At 39.3% G+C, this 17,418-nt stretch overlaps 1 protein-coding gene across 3 annotated transcripts in view; it reads right to left on the reverse strand.

Annotated features, from left to right (window-relative positions):
* Positions 1-17,418, reverse strand: part of cadm1a (cell adhesion molecule 1a) — a 303,930-nt gene that overhangs the window by 37,915 nt on the left and 248,597 nt on the right. For all 3 annotated transcript variants that reach the window (XM_067970983.1, XM_067970984.1, XM_067970985.1), the window contains 3 exons: positions 12,674-12,770; positions 9,237-9,406; positions 1,842-1,913 (listed from right to left, as the gene is read on the reverse strand). In XM_067970983.1, coding sequence (XP_067827084.1) covers positions 1,842-1,913; positions 9,237-9,406; positions 12,674-12,770 — 339 coding nt within the window. The remainder of the gene's footprint in view (positions 1-1,841; positions 1,914-9,236; positions 9,407-12,673; positions 12,771-17,418) is intronic.

Raw genomic sequence — 17,418 nt, forward strand, 5'->3', positions numbered from 1 at the left:
AAGACTATACAGTGTGGAACTCATCATGTTTGCCTGCAACTTGGAGCATTATCTGGCCAAATTTGATGTGGAGATGCCGGTGATGGACTGGGGTTGACAATTGTAAACAATTTTACAACACCAAGTTATAGTCCAGCAATTTTATTTTAAATTCACAAGCTTTCGGAGGCTTCCTCCTTCCTCAGGTGAATGTTGTTGGAAAATTTCCACATTTCCAACAACGTTCACCTGAGGAAGGAGGAAGCCTCCGAAAGCTTGTGAATTTAAAATAAAATTGCTGGACTATAACTTGGTGTTGTAAAATTGTTTACAATGGCCAAATTTGGACATGTGTTGGATTGGGGTTTTAATTACATTGGATCTGCAGTTTGCATCACTTCTTAAGAAGCAAGACTAGCTATTCTACAATACTGTATATACAGAACATGTTAATTCCCTGTAACGTGCGTATGAAATCATACTGATGCAGCTTTAGGCATGCAATACAATCTCTCTCATCTGTATAGAGCGATTTGATTATGAGAGTCTGCCTCAACACTCAATAGAGTCAAAATAAACCTCTTGCTGTAAACAGATGAAAGCAGTCCCATGAGCTGCTTCTGTATAATAAGAACAGGTTGGAGTGTATTAGAAGGCAACAATGCAGCATGGGGTTGGGAGCATGTTGGCAGAACACTCCAACATCATTCCTTACAGTTTATGGCATCGCCGTAACCCTTTAATGTGTTAGTGGCCTGTAGCACACTGCAGATACTTTTTACAGAACAGAGTCAGATTTTGTTTATCCTCTTTCGGGCTGTTTTTATGCCACTCGCTGAACAAAAAACCCACAACATCTGATGATCACATCCATTGCTTGGTTATGTCATGGGGCCAGTTGCTAATTGTGGCAAATCAATTTAAAATATCAATTAAATTAGATTGTCTCATGAATATTCTTGGCACTGATAACTATATCATGAATTACAATATATAGCTGAACCCACCCCTTTGCCCTCAAGCCTATTCTGACTAGTTTGAATCCATTATCACCTAATTTTGTGGGCGGTTTGTATGAGGAGGTGCTTTACAAACCTTTTTGTTTATTACACATACAATACAATGACATGAAATGCATTGGAATGAATCACTGTGCTATGTGCCCCTCACACAAGGGAAGTGATAACAGGTTGCCCGGCTTCCCTTCATGTCCAAATGTTGGAAAAGCATATTTTCATTAAGACAGCAACCCTTTTTAACATAAAAAAATTTGCAATTGTCTTTCTTCTCACCAGCTGACTCCTGTACTTCAGTTTGAAAAAAATGTGTTTATGAAACTGGGCAAGTTTCAAGGTTAATTCTCTATGCTGATACCTATTTGATGTTGTAAGTCTTCACTAAAAGATTAGCTGAATCCTGCTTTTGTCAGGATTCCCCAGTATTGAAACTACATAACTAGTAACAATGCTGTAGCAGGCACAATGGGCTGGTAAAAAAATAAACCCTTTAGCAGAGAGGGCTTGTAAAAATGCTAGACCAAAGAAAGCAATTTAAAAAAAAATATAAAATGATCCTGTATTGGAAAAGGTACACAGTATTTTACAAAGGATTGAGCATCTTTCCACTGATACCACAAGCACGCAGCAGTCAGGAGATCTCAATCTGCCAATACAAAACTAACAGCCACACTATCAGGAAATTTATTCCTGTGAGATGACATTTCAATTTGCACCCTGAAGCTCTTATCAGTGGGGTACAGTTTAGACTCTCACAAACTGCTGTTCATCTTCCAACGTAACAAAAACAAATAAATCCAAGAGTAGCATTGAGGGCAAAAGCAAGATGGTATGTGGGTACTGTACCTTCAGTGATGGTGGGGATGGTTGTGGTAGTAGTGGTGGTTGTAGTGGGAGGTGGGGTAGTAGTGGGTGCATCTAGATGGTAAAAAGGAAAAAATGAATAAAAACACAAATGAAATACACAACATTTTTCACATGAAATCACAAAAACTAAAAAAAAAAGAAAATGTTGTAAATAAAAACAAATTCTAATTTCTTTGGCTCGTGTGATGGCTTTTTTCAACAGAGTTCCCCGTCCCCCTACATCCCATTCTCCATCATGTCAAAAACTGTATAATATAAAACGGAAATGCCATCAGGCTTCATCTAACACTGACCAAATGGAAAGCAATCTTAAGCAGATAGTAGATAAATCCCAAATGGTTTTTTAATGTCCTCCCTTGCGCTTTCTACAACTTTTCTCAGATATTAAAATAGTTACTATGCACATACACTGCTAATGGCGTTCTTAGTTGTTACGGGCTTGTGTTAAGATGTTCTACGACAAAATATAGGCTTGACATCAAAATCATATTTAGTGAGCAATTCAATGCAGCAGAACACCTAAGTGTGATGAGATGGTATTAGCTTAGAGACGCGCCACAGAGATGGGAAATATGTAAAAAAAAAATCAATGAAAGATCACATTATGGCAGGAAACAGTGTGTTTTTCCCACACTGGAGATCGCAATTTCAGCAGTGCCATCATGGAAAGACACAGGGCTGGAAATCAGACTGTTCCACCAGGGGTGGGGGTGGTAGAAATGGAGGGCAAAAAAAAGGACTTGGTCACCATAGGTACCCTTCATCCACTTCAGAGTCAGTGACTATTATGGTATTAGTACTGACCTGTGGCATATTAGGAGAAGTGGACAGAAAGCATAATATGTCCAAACACAACCCTCATCTAACTCTACAGAATCGACATGACATAATTTTTTCTGAAAACAGGGAGGTATTTTCAACAAGACGTATCCTCAAAGATAACCCATTTAAACAAGCTCCTTTATGAAGGAAAAACATGTGCCAATGTAAGGGATGGTGCTTTTAAACATTTTTATTTAAGATTTATTATTAACTTCCTCATGCCAATTACAATTTGAATTAATTCAAGTACTGTTACAGTGACTGAGAAAAATGCTTCTTAAAGAATCGTCTCTGTTTAGTACTGAGAACGTTCTTATCTCAATTTGCACCATGAGCACATCATGGTCTGTGGTCACTTTAATACACTGATGGTGCAGTATGATATATTGGTTTGATCAATACAGTGACAATTCAATCACGCAGCCTATTGGCAACATTTACAGTAACTTCTCAATCTAGATTAATGACGGAACTCAATTAAAATTCTGTTGTGCGATGGAATGAATCCTTGTTAAATAAAAATTCAAAGGTTTCAAATTCCTGAATCTAAACTTGCAATTTCACTGCCAAGTTTGCATCGGTCTCGTGGTTTTCTGGCGACTGTTCCATTGTTGTCAATGGGTTGAATCTCAGCTACACAACCCTGAAGCTTGGAAGCCATGAAATAACGCTTTATGCATAATGAGAGGAGCAACAGAATTTTGGCACGTCAAAAAATTTAAGATTTTAAACACAGAACTACACATTAAGACTTAGTGCCACCAGGATTGTACAAGCTATCTTCTTAAATTTTGTTTGACAAGAATACAAGAATGTTGCATGTAATTGGTGATGCTCCATTAAATAATATTTTTGGCAAATCAGCCACTTTTCTTGACTCCCCTACGAATATAATTGCAAGTTAACGCCTAGAAACCATACTGAGTGTTTAGCCAAACACGAGTATTTCAGTTTGAATTGTGAAGTATAAAATATAAAATAACTTGCCCCAAGTTTGTTTTGTACTTTTGCTCAACACTTGCTGTAAAATTCCCACACTAGCCTCACAAATCCTCCACAGACGTCCAGGTTTTGGCAGTTGTCCCCTGCTACTCGTATAGCACAATCATTACTGAAAAGCTCATGATGCCTTTTGTTAAATTACCACATCTCAGTGGGATATTCATAAGACATTTGTTGAAAAAGCCATCACCCGAACTAGAAAACACTGTTACACAAATGATCGGGGTGTGTCTTTGATCTAATAGGGAAAAAAGGAATCATGAAATTGATCCAAGACTTATTCAAATAAAAAAATGAACGTGAAAATAGCTGCACAGCAGGAGTTTCGGGGGGGGGTGGGGGGGGTGGGCGAACAGAAGGTGACACGGTCAGCTTGCCCATTCTGCAAATTTAAATTTCCATTTTACGATGGTTCTGACATATCTCGGAATATAAGATGACTAACGCATCACATCTGCCCTATCTGGCAGTGAACAAACAATGCAAACCGCTAAACTCCTCCCACCAACTACTGGTTAGATGAAATATTGATGCGCTTTTATATAACCACAACTCTCTTTCAAAGAGCTGGCACAGACATGATGGGCTGAATGGCCTCCTTCAGTGCTGTAAGATTCTATAATTCTAATTGATGGGCATTACCTTTTATAAATAGCAAGCACTTGGAGACACCAATTCACTGCTTGTAAAAGGTCTGTCTCATCTGTGTTAGGAGCGCCTGAACAAGAATTAACACCTTGCTTGTGACATTACATATAATGTGAAAGCAACTCCAATTACACGGAATAGAAATTAATTCTAAAATGAGGAAATACGTACAGAAAGAATCAAAAAAACATTGTTGGTTTTAAACAATTTAAGTTGAAACTCCTGCATGTGCCATGAACGCTGTGAAAACAGATGACAAGAGTTGAAACATAGATCTGCAATAGTACAGCAGCTGTAAAACCCAACACAGAAAAGGTGAACATTTTTAAACATGTCCTTGTGCTGAATGTGTTTTCCAAGGCAGATGCTCTCATTTTGATTAAACCAAGTGTTCTGTATGATATTTTACTTGAATTGAAAATATGTTTACAGTGAGTTGTCAGCATAAAATGCCAAACAAATCTCAGCATAAATTATTAATATAAGATGTAATTTTCATTAAACGTTAATAATTGCAAGAATTCTTTACTTGCCTGTCAATTGGCAAAAAAATAAATGTAATCTCTTTTAAATAGTTATGCAGGTATAGGAGACCAGCCATTATTTTGGAACACATTAAATAGGAACAGTTATTTTTAAACTCAGTTTATGGATTGTACCAACAGTATTTCACAGTTAACACAAATTGGAATAAACTGGCATATTCAATCTCAGATGATAACTGTGTCTCCAGCGGGTCCAATTTAATGTTAGTTTTGCACTCTGCATCCCCCTTATAAAAAGTGAAAGCGTTTAAAAGAATCATTTATCTCAGCATCATTTTTCTTTGCTTTGTTAAAGCAGCAAGCACTGATGACACTTGGGGTAGTGAAATGCTGGAGTTACTGCGCCTGTCAGTGCGAGGGAGCTGCATTAACACGCACAACTGAAGCTGGAGCACCACTGGGTTAATGATCATCTCTCTGGTGATGTTAATTCAGCTCGCTCACACTATTGGCTCAGTAACTCTTCCAAGCCAGTAATCCTTGACGTTCATTTAAAAAAATTAAATGAACAGAAAGGCAGAAACAAAAGACCGCTGCAGTTAATAATTCTTTCTAATGAAGCTTTTTTTAAAAAAAACATGGGATGCTGAAGGTAATGGTGCTGATTTAAATGCTTTCTCATTGCTCAAGACAGTCTGCACAAATAAAATAAGTCAAGGGAGGTCTACAGTTTATGAAAGACTTCTAGAGGTTAGGTGACATAATCCACATCTGTTGCACAGCCTGAAATTGCTTATTTTGTAAAGTGCCTTCTGGAACTAAACCACTAAAATTATTGGTTTTAATCAGACATGTGCTAAGTTAGGTTAGCTTTGAACATCCATCATACAACACCAAAGAGAGAGGTTAAAATCACACAATCACCATTGCGGGAGGGTAGGGTTCCCTGAAAGGGCGCTACTCCCAAGAGTTTAGGAAATCATTAAGCACTAAAAATAAAACTCTGTCCACGGGCTCATGCAGTCTCTTGTGCTGCCTGGGATACAACTTTAATGCATATGTGGTTTCTCTGTGTGACTAGCATAATTGGCAAGACCACATTTCAGACCCATTTTAGTGGGAAATGGAGAGTTGGTCTGAAATGGTTTGGCAGCATTTTATCAGCCAGCTATGAATGACATGGGATCATTCTGAAACAGCATGGAACTGCATTTAAACTCCACACTTCCTGCTGAAATTAATGGCAAGAGGAGTCTGGTTAATTTTAGTGTGACAACATCACTTACACATTGACTGAACATTCACACAGTGCACCGACAACCTGTGAAAGGGGCATAATTCATTGCAACTATTAACAAGAACGCACATTTTATCCTATTACTGATTAGGATTAAGTTTGGACAACAGAAAGAACAGAATTTTTTTTTAGTTGGAATGAGAAGTTGTTGGAATATAGACTCCTTAGAAACCAACTGAACTTACAATGCACATTACTCAGTTATATTACAGTTACTAAAATATGAAGGAAGACTCATCTGAAAAACAGAGCAAGTTGAAACGAACTGTATTATTCCACCTGGTCTGTTCCAGCTCAATTGTTACATTACAAATTTGAGAGGCCCATTGAACCAGTACTGCCAGACTGCATGCTATTAGATTGGTGCTCTTATATTTAAAATTTGCATTATTTCCCTTCTCAGTTAGAGACCAGACCAGAAGAGATGTTACCAATTAAACAGCTGCCAGCTGTTCTTGAAGCAAAATTAACTCTTTTCAGTTTTAGTCAGCCGTATTTTGGAGTAAAATTTCTTGCACTATTTGTATTTTATTGTTATTGGGGCATACCTACAAGGAGCCGTTTGTACAAAGTGAGCCAGTAATAGGCTGACCTCAAGTAGATAGGCTAAATTCCACAATGATGGGATACAGAAACACCCACATCAGAAACACTACAGATGGCATACCATTACTGTCAGTACTGTTCAAGAGAGAAGGCAATTATGGATAAGCACTATCCTACTTGGTCATCTCCATTTTTTATAACAACATTAAAACTTTTTTTTTTGTTAGGGCTTTTCTGTGAAGTGCTGTGCCCTATTTCCTTCAGCAAAGTCAGCAGCGGATAGTCTGAGGTGACACTAGCCAAAGGATTGTGTTGGAGTGTGTCTTCTCCACACCATTCCTCTCTTCAGATTGATCGCAGGCTGGCTTTCTTCTCTCAATTTACAAATATTTGATAAAACACATCAAGTAATCGCACAGGGAGGAAAAAGCAAGATAACCCATTTCCAGTTACTTTTATGCCTTTCTTACATTATCAAGGCACATCAAAATACTTCCTCATTTCAGCTCACAGAGCTAGCAACGTTCTGTGTTGAAGAGGAAACCAAAAGCCCACTGGCGTCTGTCCATGGCAAACACTTAAAATCTATCAATAGGTAGATCAGGCTATTTTACAATGTTCATTACTTCTTTTGGAAGTTGTGTGAGCTCCAGCCATTATACCAGAGAGGGCACTTCATTACTTCAGTGTTTGAACACCTGTTTGATGCATCGATATTGTGTTCAACAGTACGGCATGAGGAATATCTCCTTCTTTGGCTTGCCATCCAATTTTGTCTGATTGTGCTCTGCGAAGTGCCTTGGGACATTTTTCTACAATAAAGGCGCTAAATAAATGCAAGTTGTTATTGTTGAATATCGGACTACATTTATACCCCATTCTTACAGCATTAAATTGGCTTTGCTGTGGGTTAAGAATACCAGTGCTGTTGAGCAGACATTTTCCTAAGAGCTCCCTTGACTGACATCACCTCAGAGAATCCACTGCAGTATTTGATGAAATAAACAAATGGTATTCAAGGCTCCACAGAAGAACTCAATGAAGACCAAAAGTTTTTAAAATCATTTTATCAGAAATGAATCCCATGGAGGTGATCTATCAGGATAGACTCATCCTTCAGTGTACTTACCCATAAAATTACCCTTGCTTTAAATTCAAATACATTCTCAAATTAAGTGTATTTTGTGCGTACAGCATTTAGCTCTGACTTGGCAGCTTTCAGAGAGTCTTCCAATATTATTGCAGTATCATTTTGCAAAATGCTATGGGTAGGATACTATGAGTAGGATACATGCCACTTGCAAGGAAACATTATGTAAACATGCACATAATCAATGCAATATATGCATTAGGTTTAAAGGACTCAGCTTATTATATACCACTTCATTTTTGACTAAGAACATGATAACAGTCCAATAAAAAGCTGAGTACCTATTGCGGAAAAAAATATTACTTTATATTTCAAGACTTTTCATTTCATATTGTACTAAACTGTATCAAAATGTAACTTGGATTTATCCATCTGGTGGCAACAGTGCTGCCCAAACAGGTACTCAGAGATTCCTGGGGCAGACCGTCACTCAAATCTGCATACCATCAGTGGGATGAAGCTGATCAGTATTTTGGCTGGGTTGGGGTTTCTCAATTGCGGGGAGGGGAGGGGAGCACCAGGGGGAGAGAGAGGGAGTAGAGTAGATCGGACTTTGGTGATCTTCCTCCACTTTTCAACTGAGCTGATCACAAAGCAGCATTAATGGTGACTGTGGAAACATGCCCTCCTACTCCAGGCCAGAGGGGACAAATATTGCATGAAAAATTTGCATGAACTTAGCTCTAACTCGAATTTACAAGTAAAAATTAACTTTGGTTTGTTAAAAGGAATATTAAATTTTTGAAGTGGGTGGTGGGCGGAAAAGAGAGCCCACAAAATAATGCCAATACCAAGTTACATATTTCCAAAACCAAACATAAAATATTTTCAGTCTCACTGTACAGTTTCAAACAGATCTTGTTCAATATGGTCACTCATTTACTGCACTGCCATGGTGAGGTTATTTGCTATAGCCGGCATTCACCCTGGACAGCTTCATCTCCGTGAAGTTCGACTCGTGGAAAAGATGCCAAAACAGTGTCACAACTGTGGATGAGTTACATTTGAAGAGGTTTTAATTAAACTTTTAGCATCCAGTAGCAGGAATCTCTACCATCAACGTAGACAGAAAAATATTAAGTGCTTTATAAACATGGAGCATTTGACTTCAGATATTCAAAATTCAGTGGTATGCAATAAGTACTGGATTCCACACTACAATCACACAGCATACTTTTGCAAAGCATAGTAGAATTTATGATTAGTAAATAAAAGCATCTAGAAGCATTTCCAGCTCTAAATTACTGTCATTTATACACATGCCGTTACTTTTTTTTCTCATTTACTTTAAATTTAAAAGACAAACGACATTTCTAACTTGCAAATAACTACTAGCAGCAAAAGATATTTAAAAAAAAGGCTAGCAGAGAGAGAGAAAGAGAGAAAGAAAGTGTACATTAGCTTTAGGTAGGAGTTATACATACCATAGACAAACAAGACATAATCATCATATGATTCTCCAACATCATTGAAAGCCCTGCAACGGTACGTCCCATTGTCGGTTTTATTTAGGGACTCGAGGACTAAGTTCTCCACAGACAAAATAGCACGATCAGGTATTTCCTCGTCTAATCGCTGCCAGATGAGTTTAGGCCTGTGGAACAAAATTTATAAGATTGAATTGTTTCCTCTCCCTCTTACTTATGGGCTGATATGTAGGCGTCATAATTTTTCATTACAGATCATCTCTAACACATTGGGAAAAGATACTGTTTTTTTCAAGTTTTAAACCGCAAACTTCTCCAACTCAACCCAAAGAAAGATAATAAAAGTACCAATTTTCTTCATTCTCTTCACCTATCCAGATCTCTTAAACTACCACCCTCCACCCAAATCATATGACTGTGTGTGATCAAGAAGAATGCCATGCAGTTTGTAGGCATCTCCTAGGACGAAGCTAGCTCGTGCAATTTGGGTTGATGACCAAAAAGTGAGCTTTTACAATAACAGGTAGCTCACCCTTGTAATGCTTTGGTCCAATCCCTTCCACGGGCAATTGTCCTCTGTTGCATCACAACTCAGCTGAGTAGGAAAGTTCCACCTGAAGGAAGCTCTATAAATTGCTGAAATACATCATGCTTTACCCAAAGAGTGGTAAGAATGTGCGCTACCACAAAGAGTAGTTGAGGCAAAAGGCATTTAAGGGGAAGCTGGATCTGCACATTAGGGAGAGATGAACAGAAGGGTATGCTGATAGGGTTAGATGAAAAGGGGTGGGAGGAGGCTCCTGTGGAGCATGAACGCCGGCATAGACCAGTTGGGCCGAATGGCCTATTTCTGCATTGTAGTCTCGATGTAACTCAATGCTATTAAGATTTTCCCAGGCAAACTGAATTTTATCTATAACATTGCACAGGGAATCGAGATCAAGTGTAGTTTTTAGGTGCAGAGCGCTTAGAGGGCTGGGGGGTATTGGACCAGGGAGTACATGTCATTCAGTTCCCATCCTAGAGTCATACATTCTGTTCTTTATATCACAGAAAATTTACGGCACAGAAGGAGGCCATTCGACCCATCGTGTCCGCGCCAGCTGAGAAACGAGCCGCCCAGCCTAATCCCACTTTCCCACATTTGGTCCGTAGCCCTGCAGGTCACGGTTCTTCAAGTGTACATCCAGGTATTTTTTTTTAAAATGAGTTCAGGGTTTCTGCCTCGACCACCCTCTCAGGTAGTGAGTTCCAGACCCCCACCACCCTCTGAGTGAAAAAATGTTTCCTCATTTCTACTCTAATTCTTCTACCAATCACTTTAAATCTATGCCCCCTGGTTAACTGGCCCCGCTGCGAAGGGAAATAAGTCCTTTCTATCCACTCTATCTAGGTCCCTCATAATTTTGTACACCTCGATCAAAACACCCCTCAAACTCCTCTGTTCCTCCAGCCTATCCAACCTGTCATCATCGTTAAAATTCTCCAGTCCTGGCAATATCCTCTTAAATCTCCTCTGCATCCTCTCTAGTGCAATTACATCCTTCCTGTAATGGGGTGACCAGAACTGTACACAGTACACAAGCTGTGGCCTAACTAGTGTTTTATACAGTTCCAGCATAACATCCCTGCTTTTATATTCTATGTCTCGGCTAATAAAGGAATGCATTCCATGTGCCTTCTTAACCACCTTATCTACCTGTCCTGCTAACTTCGGGGATCTGTGGACATGCACTCCAAGGTCCCTCACTTCCTTTACACCTCTCAGCATCCTTCCATTTATTGTGTATTCCCTTGCCTTGTTTGCTCTCGCCAAATGCATTACCTCACACTTCTCTGGACTGAACTCCATTTGCCACTTTTCTGCCCATCTGACCAGTCCATTGATATCTTCCTGCAGTCTACGGCTTTCCTCCTCACTGTCAACCACATGGCCTATCTTTGTGTCATCTGCAAATTTCTTAATCATGCCCCCTACATTTAAGTCCAAATCATTAATGTATACCACAAAAAGCAAAGGGCCTAGTACTGAGCCCTATGGCACCCCACTGGAAACAGCCTTCCAGTCGCAAAAACACCATTACCCTTTGATTCCTTTATACGTTCCTATGTCCGCATTTATCATGGAAACGGTTTAGAATTGGTATCAGTTTTCAAGAGGGGAGAAACATTTCAACTCACACCCCAAGCAGCAGCTGTTGTTTTTCAAACGGTTTATGTAAACCTGACACACTGAAACTAACATGCTCCTACCAGTGGTGGCATGCAGCCCTTCCACTTAGGGAGGAGGGTATGAGTTTAATAATTGCATGCTAAGTTTAAGTAGGCAGTTTCCATGATAAATAGAAACTTATAATGGAAAAACTTGACAAGAGTGCACACGGATGCAAGATTTTTTATTGTCCATAGATAGATTTGCTTATTTTTCCACCATCCTCTCCTCATGGCACTGGCTCATACAGGTGGATGGTTCCATAGGTGCTGGCAGCCCTCTGTTCTGTTCAAGTAGCCATTTTTCATATGTGAGTCAAGGCAGCGTCAACAGACTATTTGGTCGTGGAGCATAGCATAGCCAAGCCCACCCCGTCTTTGCCCAACAGCCACACACAAGATACTTTTCAGAAAATGATGAAAGGTCATCGACCTGAAACATTAACTCTGTTGCTCTCCACAGATGCTGCCTGACCCGCTGAGTATTTCCAACATTTTCTGATCTTGTTTCAGATTTCCAGCGTCTCCAGCTTTTTGCTTTGGTTTTAGATATTTCCCAGCACTGGATAGCAACAAGGAGTAGGATCGCGTGACTGAACTTTGCTCTCTTTAGCCAAGGGAACTGAGGCCAACTGCTGCCGCAGCAGCTAACTCAGCACAGATCAGAAATCAATGTTGGGATCTTCCTGGTCTATATGGATCAATTCCACATCATGCAGTGCATATACCCAGCAATAAATATAGCATTCTGTTAGTGAAATGGCTAATGCTCCAAAAGGAATAATGGTGGAATGGAAAGAATGTTTCTGTATCAATTGACTGAATAAACCAAAACTTTCTGTACAAATGCGTGCCCCAACGGGTTAAAAACCACTTGGTGTTCATATTATATGTTGTATTTAAAGGGGGTGTTTTGTTAGCAGAATCTCTTAGGAAAAGTTGCAAGTTATGTAATTTATTATTGAAGGTAATATCTGGCTTTAAGTGCCCAACACTTTTATGGAGCTGAATTGGTGCACCCACAAACACACACTTCAAATAATGTGATAATTGAAGCACCTTGGATTAATGTCCTTATCCACCAATTTAAATTCAAAGTTTATTACTGCAATAAGAGCTTTGCACGAACCCAATGGGCCAATGAATTGGTTAACTGTATATAAAAATAAATATAATCAAGAAAAAAAAATCAGTCCACTTGCAGGTTTGAAGCACACACTTACTGTGGTTTCCCATTGGCTGTGCAGGTCAGCTCTAGAGTGTCCCCTTCTCTCGTCAGACCTTGAGGATAGCTCACAGTAACCTGCACTTGTGGCTCATCTGGAGGAATAATAGAAAGCTAATTTAAGACATTTCTGAATGACGTTTCACTCTACCTTTTCCTCTGGTGACTTTCCAAGGGTGCTTAGCATCACACATTTCGGGAGCCAATGCACAGATTGGTGTGGGATGCGGTTCAGACGGTAGGTTTTGCCCAGTAAACCTAGACATTGGCTGCAGAAGGCGCTCACTCAGCACAGCAAACATCACCAGCCACCTCCTCTATCTGCCTCCCCCTTTCCATTTGTAGCAAGCTACATCAAGAACCTCCCTTATATTCATTCCCCAAATGTAGCTTTTTTTTTGTAAATCAGGCAGTCCAACAGCTCAACAAAGTATTGACTAAATAATCCTAATGGTGCCAGACTAGCTGGGGTGACAGCTAAATGCAAGATTCAACCCACTGCTACTTGGTTAAGGACATCATGCCACATTAGATTACTAGACAAGGGCAAGCACTTTAACCTGCCGTGAATTTTAAAATATAATTTCTTGACCATGTTTCTACCATAGTCTACAGTTCTATTTTACACAGCGGATTTTTTTAAATGTAGAATCGCTCAACATGTTTTATTAAAATTTTGACTATACTCAAGATAAAAGAAAAGCTGTAAAATCCAGAAATCTGAAATAGAAACAAAAAAAATACTGCAAATGTGCAAAAGATCCACCAGCATCTGAAAGACTGTGCAACATTTTGGTTGGAAACTCCAGTTTAATTTTCAGATTGGCATTATTTTGATGCATGGGGGTAAATCCATTTATTTTAAATGGGTTGCCACTGACATGAAATTAAGAGCAATTCAACAATATAGGCATTTCAGTCATAACTTCTGCTTTTATTTGTTCTATGTGCTTTGTTTTCTGAATTCAGTATAGTTCATTCCATGCATTATTTATTGAGTGTAATGCAACGAGTTGTAATAACCGATTTAAAATTGATATCTGGCAATAATTGTGAAAGCATTTTCTCTAAAAGCATTAGTGTTTAGGATTGCGGGTTATTTTGTAGTGCATATTGAACTCAACTGTCCTTTCTAACTTGATTTCTTTAATTAATTTAATTTTATTTATTTAACTTTCAAGCTATTTCGCTCAGTCTTTATAAAACGCCCAAGCACAATATATAATCACTGTACAATAAAAAAAAACTGAAAACAGATTAACTTTTTTTTAAACTGCAGAATTACAAGATTGTTAGGTAGATTTTTAAAGTTGCACACGGACAATTGTACAGTTTTTTTCTGAACTGCGAATACTTTAGATGATTTGGACTAATATATTTATGATGTTAGCCATTTTTAGCACTGTACTGTTACTTTTCCACAAATAAAAACAATAAAATCAGTTCCTCTTTGCTGGCATACTGGCACAGAAGCGCAGTAATTTGTATGTATTGATCTCAATTTTTTCATTATAACCGAATTTCACTACCCTCTTAGGGAGGAGAAATTCTCGGTGACTGTCACAGTATTAGGCCGGGAAGCATGGAGTACGTCAGTTTAAAATTACTCAACTGCCCTCCAAATTTGGGTTATGTCCCTCATGAATAATCTTATCATTGCAGCCAAACGAAATGCGACAACAGCGTACAAAAATTAAGATCATAATTAGTTGTCTATATTCAATTAGTATTCTGAGCAATACTTATTCGTGCAGGAAGAGACACATGCTGCAATGAGAAATTTTCGTCACCAAATTTAAGAAGTGAACACGCAGTCTACCTGTTCAAGTTGGACTGTGAAAGGTGAAAGTGAAAAACTTGTAATACTAGCTTTGCACACACAAACTCTTGAGTGAGATTAAAAGTGCTGACAGAATCAAAACATTCTCAAGATGAAAAAGGAAGCAAAGGAAAAGGGGATGTTAAAATTATTGGAGGTTAAAGGAAATGCACAGCAAATTGACAAATGATGGGTGCAAACACTCATCCATCCCAGGAAGAAATGCAGCATAGCATAAATTAGGTGACAAAAAACAGTGAAAAAAAAAACTAAATTCAGCAAAAAGGATGGTGGGAGGTGAAGAAATAAAGGAGCACACAAAAAAAATGCATGTACGGCTTCTGAGCACAGCCATCTGTCACTGGCACTAGTCAGTTCCCTGGAACTCATTCATTAATTGGGTATGTACTGTCGCTGGTATTGCAACAGAATCTCATGGTTCATTTATCGTAGAACTTCAAGGCTCCCAGTGCTATGGATTTGCCCAGATCACATTGAAGGACGGTTTCCATATCACTGAAGAAACATGAAAACAACTGCACATACATAAAGCTTACATATGTTCAACTGGTTTCAATTCATGGCTTGCGATAATTTTCTGGTCACTGTACCTTCTCCAATAAAGGTCTCGAGTGCCAGTGACAGAAAAGGTACATGGCTGGCCTAAATAGGTGGAGCCCAGCAGTCGCCAAAAGAAGTAGCTATCTCCCCTCCAGAGGCAGTTTATTTTTGGATGGTGCTGCCTGCTCGTTGCTCTGTAAAGTAAATGGGACAACAGTCAACACTGTGTTCTTTGTTTTGATGCACGAGGCCTCCTGTGACCTTCTAATCAGCATGTCCCATTAGTGTTGAGCGTTTTCACAAACGTCTGCTGCATGCTGTTGTAATCAGAACTCTCCCGCTTTCCTACTTGTTCAAGCATATTTTTTACTTCCAACTTAATTTGGGGCAGTGCAAAGAAGCGGAGAAAACTCCTCCTCCCACCCTCCCCATTTGCTTCTCTGAAACACTCTCTCATTATGCAGCTAACTTGGTTGTTAAGGGAGCTGGATAGAGCAGCCCGCTTGTCTATGTGAATCCAGTGAAAGACCAGCAGGTGGTGCACTGGAGAAGAGAGAGACAATTGTTAACAGTTTCTGTCGCTATGGGCAGGTAACCCAGGCAGGAGAACAACTTTCCACTACACCGATGCAATCAAGAAGTGTCAAACTTGATTCATACATGATATAATCAAGTTTTACTGCCAGACTGTGTGCGGACTTGAACCAGCAGGGAGATTAATCCAAGTAAACACGATATACCAGTCATTAGAATGGCTACTCAGTGAAGATTTAAGGTGTATTGAGACAAAAGGTAAAGCAGCAACACTAGAAAAGAGAATTTAAAATGAAAAGTTGCCTGTAAAACCTGGAAGGAGTTTCATGAAAAAAAGCTATAAAATATGCACTTGTAGACTTGCATCATCACAATGTCAAAGAGAGCTTGGATTAATCCCCAACTCTGACTTTTGCCAATATGAACTACCCATAATGTTAACTTGACATCTCAAATTGGCTCAGTTTGCAGCACTCTTGCTTCTGGGTAAGGTGGTTTCAGTTTAGAGTTCCATATCATCCAGGCCGACAGTCCAGTGCACTATGAAATTACTATATTGTTATAGGTGTCATCCTTGGAATGAAACATTTGACCAAAGTGATGTTTGCCCATTTAAGTGGATATTGTAAATTAATTTAAGTAGAGCAGGGAGCTCTCCCATTGCCCAATTGTCCTCCCTTAATGCACCACTAAAAAATACATAGATTAACTAATTATTCATCTCACTGTGGAACACTGTTGATTAAGAATGGCTACCGTGTTTAACCACTTGACAGTCACTGCACATTGTTGTGTGAATTGCTTTGAGATGTTTTGGGCTCACACACCATCCAAATGCAAGTATCATTAGGCTACAGCGCCAGTTCTCAATCGTGATTAAGCATGAATGAACCCCACCTCAAGGTTTGATCTCAAGCTAATGCTGATCTGCAGAGTTGTGACACACCTAGTCCGCCCTCTTGGTTGTGGAAGGTGCAAGTCAGACGGACAATTTATAAATGCATGAAAAAAAAATCAAATTACAGAAGAAAGTTTCATGGGACTGCCCAGAACTATAAAGAGAGGAGCTCTGCTAAATTCACTCCAGTATTCTGCCCAGATTGCAGCATAAAGATGCAAGACATGCTCTTCCTCTCCTAAACCACTGATCTCACCCCTCTCTTAGAAGTTACGCCTGGATACTTACTAATTTCTGATCAGAAATGTGGAATACAGCTCCCTCTATGGCTTAGCAACTCTATTAAGTGAGTAGCTGGTCCGTACAGACGAGTAAGACCTCAGGTTCAATCCCCTGTCTGTGTGGAGTTCGCTGATTTGAGTTAAGACAGAACTTGGGATGTTGCAATTGGAGCCACCCTGGTGGAACTGCATGTGTGAAAGTCAGGTGAGTGCAGTAATACCTTTGCAGCAATAGACTATCAAGACCCACCACAGGGTGCCCAATGCAATGCCTTCAGGAGAGGATGGGTCGGGAGAAATTAACAGAGAAACGTGGGGAAAAATCCTTTCAATACTGATCTGCACCATAAATCATCCACGCACAGAAATGTGGTGGCACTGCAGATCATGGAGTGGTAGAACAAAGGAGTTCCTTTGTGATACCCACAAGCAAGCTTCCCAATTATTCCCAAATTGGCAAAGAAAACTTGAAGAATTCACTTGGGCCTGCATTCACTCATCACATAAGGTACAGTTACAAAGTGCCACTGGCTTTGGACTGGCCATAAATGTGGCACGTTGCAATTTTTTTTTAAAATAAGAAGGACTTGAAGAAAGGGAAGCCATTTAAAACATCTGAAGTCTGCACTACAGTTCTTTATTACCTTACA

The sequence above is a fragment of the Heptranchias perlo genome, chromosome 33, assembly GCF_035084215.1.
Source record: "Heptranchias perlo isolate sHepPer1 chromosome 33, sHepPer1.hap1, whole genome shotgun sequence".
Classification (NCBI taxonomy): Eukaryota; Metazoa; Chordata; class Chondrichthyes; order Hexanchiformes; family Hexanchidae; genus Heptranchias; species Heptranchias perlo.